The sequence below is a fragment of the Dipteris shenzhenensis genome, chromosome 24, assembly GCF_047967505.1.
Source record: "Dipteris shenzhenensis isolate YYH24624 ecotype China chromosome 24, Dip_SZ_1.0, whole genome shotgun sequence".
Classification (NCBI taxonomy): Eukaryota; Viridiplantae; Streptophyta; class Polypodiopsida; order Gleicheniales; family Dipteridaceae; genus Dipteris; species Dipteris shenzhenensis.
Genome location: NC_141619.1, coordinates 52,237,295 through 52,244,431, shown reverse-complemented (window position 1 = coordinate 52,244,431; position 7,137 = coordinate 52,237,295). Strand labels below are relative to the sequence as shown.

At 45.6% G+C, this 7,137-nt stretch overlaps 1 protein-coding gene across 4 annotated transcripts; it reads left to right on the top strand.

The window, feature by feature from the left end:
* Nucleotides 1-719: 719 nt before the first annotated feature.
* LOC147886756 (pentatricopeptide repeat-containing protein At5g27110-like) lies at nucleotides 720-6,502 on the top strand. 4 transcript variants are annotated; one of them, XM_087395562.1, is made up of 4 exons: nucleotides 720-815; nucleotides 915-1,103; nucleotides 1,275-1,333; nucleotides 1,418-6,502. In XM_087395562.1, exons 1-4 carry the CDS (start codon nucleotides 806-808, stop codon nucleotides 4,568-4,570), a joined length of 3,411 nt encoding a protein of 1,136 aa, XP_087251688.1. In that variant the 5' UTR covers nucleotides 720-805; the 3' UTR covers nucleotides 4,571-6,502. The 4 variants fall into 4 exon arrangements, with proteins under 4 accessions (XP_087251688.1, XP_087251687.1, XP_087251689.1 ...); XM_087395564.1 differs by having other exon boundaries at nucleotides 777-815; nucleotides 925-1,103; nucleotides 1,249-1,333; XM_087395561.1 differs by having other exon boundaries at nucleotides 734-1,103.
* Nucleotides 6,503-7,137: the final 635 nt, after the last annotated feature.

Below are 7,137 nucleotides of genomic sequence, written 5' to 3'. Positions count from 1 at the left end.
CCCACTCTGATACCACTGTTGCCAATTGCATGCAAAATACGTAATCTTAGCTTTACAACTCACATGAAGCATATGAGTCCTCACACACGATATCAACGTGACAATAATTCTTTCTCAGAGTACATGAAAAGTTCCAACTAGCTCTTTATTAAGAGAAATCGCTTTGGTAAATGACTCAGACAACATCAACGCACCCCTACTAGGCTTTTTGCTGCGTTACAATACCAAAATGATCCAGAGGATCGACTCTACTTGGACCCTAAGAGCAGCTGCTCTGACAGACGTATTTGGAGACATAGAGAGCCTCGTAGGCTTGGACAAAAGGAGGAGATCCTTTGCTGTCATTGTTTATATTGTCGCCTCTAATCACCGTCATGCACACGGTTAGAGCTGGGAACTGCTTGGTCGTGTGTATGTGGAGACAGCCACCCTTGCCTATCACCACGTGCCTTTCATATATTTGATCCACCAACAAATCAAGCTCACGAACCAATCAACAGCCTCTTCCTTGTATGAGCCAAACAGTGGCTAGTTCCATAATTCACTATTGTAACGTCATGTCTCAACAAGAAACCAAACCCCATGAGGATCTAACCTACTCAAAACGCCCAAAAAAGGCTATGGCCTAATGTGGATCTGGTATGGAAGCTCAAAGTAGATGGACATAGTGAGAGAAAAGAAACACAAACAAGAAGTAGCTTTTAATTAGGTTCTTCATTTTTCTAGATGCACATTGTCAAATCATATCATTCCTCTACTATAGCCACTTGAACATTGTTCTATCAAGAGGCGTGGGCAAAACTATATGAAGATGGGTAATCAAGCAAGCACTAGTACATAATTGCAAGAATTGCAACACTGTATGAAGATGTGTCATTGTGTTTTTCTCGAGATGATGATGAACATGTATCCAGGGGGAGGCAGAGATCCCTGTCATCCGTCTGAAGCGACTGCAACGAAACTATGCAGCCCTATTATCCCTCGGGTGTGTGGCCCGGAATTTTTCCGTAGCAGAGATCCTCACCCCGGCTGGTTGGCAAATCATCCGTGCAGGCAATCAAGCCTTCGTTCTCCGACAGCTTCCCCCGAATGTTCACGTTCAGGTACTGTGCAACCGCTGAAATTGAAAAAACCCGCTCAAGATTTTTATCCTTCGTCACATGGGTAATTTAGTTCTATAACCGGATAAGGAGTGTTGTCCTTATTTTTACCAGTGTTTTCCTGACGGCACCCACTTCTCGGAATTAGTTTTTCGTTGTGGTCACGCTTCACAGGGACCGAGCCTTTATGGAAGCAGTACGTCATGGATCCGTGCGACAACCCAGACAGAAAAGTAAGCGTACGATGATTCTGGACTGAATGCGCACAGATAATGTTTTGCCTGAACTGACGAGTCTCTTTTGAATCGGAACAACAGACAAACCCGCTACATCCAAATTTCAAGCATAAGACTACGAGGGGGAGGGACGGCTGGTTCAATCCAGGTTGGGTTAAAGATATGCTCGAGAGAAAGGCCAAAGCATCCACTGGTCAGGCCCAAGACTCTGGCTTGTTGGAGGACCGTGACAAGGTCGGCTTCAGGTCTAGAGTAAATCTGAATGCATTTAAGTCACAAGAACCGATCCAGAAGAATGGCTTGGAAACACTCAGCTTACAGGAGGCACTCATATCTCTGGAACAGATGCCCCAGTTGCCTTCAGTTGAGACCCTTACAAGCATCTTGCATAAGTGCAGAACATTGAAGAATCCAGCGTATACCAAGCGCTTGTATGCCTATATGTGCAAAAATGGGATGGAAGATCATGGATCTCTTGGGAACTACCTCGTCTCAATCTTGGTCCAGGTTGGAAGCTTACGCGATGCTCAGCTCGCTTTTAACAAGCTGGTTGATCGGAATGTGTATTCTTGGACCTCTCTCATCTCAGGGTACATCGAATATGGGGAATCACAGCATGCCCTCAGCCTATACCACAAAATGCAAGAGGATTCTGTACACCCTGATAAGTATACCTTTGTGGCTGTACTGAAAGCTTGTGCTAGGCTGAAAGATGCACAAAAAGGCCGACAACTACATGCCGAGATTGCCAGAAAGGGGCTGGAAAGATATCTTTTTGTGGGAAGCACCTTGGTGGATATGTATGCCAAATGTGGCTCACTTGCAGAAGCAAGGGAAGCATTTGACAAGCTGCCAATTCGAGATGAGGTAACATGGAATGCACTAATGGCTGGATATGCTGAGCATGGACTTGGTGAGGAAGCACTGGACTGTCTCAAACTCTTATTACTGGAGGGCCTCTCTCCAAATGCTGTTACATTTGTCTGCAGCTTGAAAGCTTGTGGCAGCATAGGAGCCATAGACAAGGGCCGCGAAATACACACTGTGATTGCCAAAATGGGCCTGGAAAGACATTTTTTTGTTGGCAACATTTTGGTAGATATGTATGCCAAATGTGGCTCGCTTGTGGAAGCACGGGAAGCATTTGACAAGCTGCTGGTTCGTGATGAGGTCTCGTGGACTGCACTCATGGCAGGATATGCAGAGCATGGGCTTTGTGAGGATGCTCTGAACTGTCTCAAACAGATGCAACTGGAGGGCCTCTGTCCGAATCCTGTCACATTTGTTTGCATCTTGAATGCTTGTGGCAGCATAGGAGCCATAGATGAGAGCCGGGAATTACATGTGGAGATTGCCAGAAGGGGACTGGAAATAAATCTTTCTATTGGCAATGCCTTGGTGGATATGTATGCCAAATGTGGCTCGCTTGCAGAAGCACGGGAAGCATTGGACAAGCTACCAGTTCGAGACAAGGTCTCCTGGACTGCACTAATGGCAGGATATTGTGAGCATGGGCTTGGTGAGGATGTGGTGAACTGTCTTAAACAGATGCAACTGGAGGGTCTCTCTCCAGATGCTGTCACTTTTATTTGCAGCGTGAAAGCTTGTGGCAGCATAGGAGCCATAGAAAAGGGCCGAGAAATACACACCGAGCTTGCCAGAAAGGGGCTGGAAAGATGTCTTTTTGTTGGCAGCACCTTGGTGGATATGTATGCCAAATGCGGCTCACTTGTAGAAGCACAGGGTGTATTTGACAAGCTGCCAGTTCGAGATGAGGCCTTGTGGAATTCACTAATGGCAGGGTTTGCCGAGCATGGGCGTGGTGAGGAAGCACTGAACTGTCTCGAACAGATGCAACATGAGGGTCTCTCTCCAAACGCTGTCACATTTGTTTGTAGCCTGAAAGCTTGTGGCAGCATAGGAGCAATAAACAAAGGCCGAGAAACACACGCCGAGATTGTTAGGAAGGGGCTGGAAAGACATCTTTTGTTTGGCAGCACGTTGGTGGATATGTATGCGAAATGTGGCTCTCTTTCAGAGGCACGGGAAGCATTTGACAAGTTGCCAGTTGGAGACGTAGTCTCGTGGACTGCACTCATGGCAGGATATCTCGAGCATGGGCTCGTTGAGGCCGCGTTGGACTGTCTTGAACAGATGCAACTGGAGGGTCTCTCTCCGAATCCTGTCACATTTGTTTGCAGTTTGAAAGCTTGTGGCAGCTTAGGAGCTGTAGACAAGGGCCAAGAAATACACGCTGAGGTAACTAGAAAGGGACAGGAAATGAGTATGTCTATTGGCAATGCCTTGGTGGATATGTATGCCAAATGTGGCTCTCTTGCAAAAGCACAGGAAGTGTTTGACAAGCTGCCAGTTCAAGACAAAGTGTCGTGGACGGCATTGATGGCAGGATATGCAGAGCATGGGCTGGGTGACGATGCACTGAACTGTCTCGAACAGATGCAAGAGCAGGGTCTCTCTCCAGATGCTGTCACATTTTTTTGCAGCTTGAAAGCTTGTGGCAGCATAGGGGCCATCAACAAGGGTCGAGAAATACATGCTGAGATTGCCAGAAAGGGGCTGGAAAGAGATCTTTTTGTTGGCAGCAGCTTGGTGGATATGTATGTTCAATGTGCTGAGCTTGCAGTAGCACGGGAAGTTTTTGACAAGCTGCCAGTTCGGGATGTAGTCTCTTGGAATGCACTCATGGGAGGATATGCCCAGCTAGGAGAAAGTGAAATTGTTTTTCATATGCTTGAGAGGATGAGAGAAGAAAGGGTAAAGCCAGATGGGGTCACATTCGCTATTGTGCTTACTGTTTGCAGTCACACGGGTCTAGTGGGTAAGGGCCATGAGTACTTTGAGGCCATGAACAAACAATATGGCATCACTCCAACTATTGAACACCACATTGGCATGGTTGATCTCCTTGGCCGTGCAGGCCACTTAGACAAAGCAGTATCGATGGTGAAGGAGATGCCTTATCCTAACATCGTGGTGTGGCATATGGTGTTGGGTGCTTGTCAAAGGTCGAGTAATGTGGAGCTTGGAAGACTGGCTTTTGAACATGCTGTGCAGTTGGATGAAAAGGATGCTGTGGCATATGTTTTGATGTCTAACATCTATGCAGGTGCTCACTTGTGGGAGGAAGAAGATGTGGTCGAGGCAATGAGGGGGAAAGAACTGGGGCATAGGCCTCAACCCTCTCTGGTGGGACCGAAATGTCCCAAAATATGAAATGAAGCGCTGGATGACATTTGTAAGTGTGCCTTCTGATTAATGCCTTAAGGTAATGCACATAGTAAAATACCTACCATATATTTTCTAATGTGGGAGGAGGGTTCTCACCCCAATGTACACCCTTGTGTGGGTGATGAGGGCTCTCTAAAGGATAAATAGGAGGTGGGTATGGGATCTTGCATGCTGCCCAATTTTCACCTATATGGCTCGTGATAATTCGTCCCTTGTGGGGCCATTTTCTTATGGAGCATCAGGTTGCTAGGGATTTTCATGCAAGAGGAATCTCGTGGAAATGCTCCTGTGGACGAAGAATAAATTTATTGGGATGCCCAGCCAACACTGATCGATGGTACACTGATAGTGGTGCATCATCCCACTTGAAAGGACATCAAGAATGGTTTGCAGACCATCTCTCTTCATGCCTTGATGGGTGCCAAAAGTGCTGAAATTATCAGATTGCAAGGGATCATTAATGGCAGGACTGTTCACATGTTGGTGGACAGCAGTAGCACTCACAGTTTTATTAATTTCAGAACCTTACAGAAGGTGGCTACCGAAATCGATTGGGGGCTGAGAGTAGAGGTGGCGAATGGACAGCACGTGATTAGCAGATATAGCTGCCAGGATGCAAGGATCAAGTTCTCGGATGATTACGAATTTGCAGGTGATCTCTTGGTATTGGTAATGGGCCCAATCGATGCTGTCTTGGGCTGTTATTGGCTGAAATCCTTGGGCAAAATCAGCATGGAGTTAAATGCCTTGTCACATCATCTTTGTTCACAAAGGAAGATCTATAACATCGCATGGTATTGCAACCCCTAAACTGCAGGTCATTTCAGCGAAGCAGTTGGCCATAGAGCTCAAGAGGGATTGTGCCATCTATGCACTAAATGTGTTAGTTTCTTAGGAGGGTAGCACTTCCCATGTTGAGGATTGTGATATGCAGAAATTGCTCTCAGAATTTACAGATGTGTTTGCTGATATGCCTTCACAGTTGCCTCCACGAAGAGATGTTGATCATGCCATAGTGCTTGAGCCTGGTAGCAAGCCAATTAATAGGGCTCTGTACGGTCTCTCGAAGGTAGAACGAGAAGAAGTGGCCAAACAGGTGCGAGAATTGCTTGAGAAGAAATTTCTCTCTCATAGCACTTCTCCGGCGAAGAAGAAAGATGGTTGATACCGCATGTGCATTGACTACAGCGACTTGAATAAGGCTACTATCAAGAACAGATTTTCGATCCTAGGATAGATGACGTGTTGGATGTACTCAAAGATGCTCGGTTTTCATTAAGATTGATTTGAGGTCAGGCTACCATCAAATCAGAATGAGAGAAAGAGATGAGCACAAGACAACCTTTCACCTAGAAAGAGGTTTATATGAGTTCAAAGTTCTGCCTTTTGGATTGAGCAATGCACTGGCTACTTTCCAGGGACTCATGAATAAGATTTTGCAGCCTCTTCTTTACAAATATGTGCTGGTTTTTTTAAATGACATCCTCATTTACAGCAAGGATAAGCAGGAACATGTCAGACATGTCAAACAAGTCCTGGAAATCTTGAGATTGCATCAGCTTTATGCTAAAGCCAGCAAATGCACTTTCATGGCAGAAGAGGTTGAATACCTTTGGCCACATTGTGAGCAAGGATGGAATTCGGGTGGATCCAGCCGAGGTAAAATGCATAAGGGACTGGCCACAGCCGCAAAATCCCACCCAACTCCGAGGTATCAGGTCCATAAAAGGGCTCTGATCCATGCATCGGGAGCAAAATGGTCTCTTGAGGGGCGATCACTTAGTGGAGTTGGGGCTATGGGATTGGATTGTCTCAACCCCCTCGTGGGGGCCTAAATGTCCCAAAATGTGAATGCGAATGATGGACTGGATGGCGTATAAATTGTGCCTTGTGATTAATCCTTGAAATAAAAAGTATAATATCTTATATGCACTAATGAGGAGTTCGCTCACCCCAGCACACAACCTTTTGCAATTGATGAGGATTCTCAAAAGGGTGGATTGGTGGTGGGTGTGGGGCCTTGAATGTTGCTTGACTTGAGCTTGTGTTTGGGGCCAACAAGCTAGGACATGTTAGTCGATTGACATGCACTGTGTCATGCATTTGGTTTTGGCGGGGAAGATGCCAAGCAAAATATATATGCAAAGATTAAAGATTATTGTTAAAAAACAAACAAGGGTTCATCCCAAATTTGCAGTGAGTGTCACGAGATATTTGTTGATGTGAGTAAACACAATGAGAAGTTGGCTATCATATGTGCCCTAATCTATGTATTCAATGTAGCTCATCCTTTTTTTAGGCGGGATTGACCAAACGTTTTGGTTGGATTGACCATCCCTTTAATAAGTCTAATCTTTTTGTTTAAATGAAACAAAAGAAAGAAAGACTAAGGTCTATGGGAGTACATAACCAAAATAGAGTGCTTGGGCCAACAGTAAGAACTTAGATGTTGGGTAAAACTATGGGTCTCCGTAGGAGCATGTTTAGAGAGGGTTGGATGCACTTCATCTCATGTTGGTGATCCAAAACCCTAGCAAAGAGGAGCTGAGATC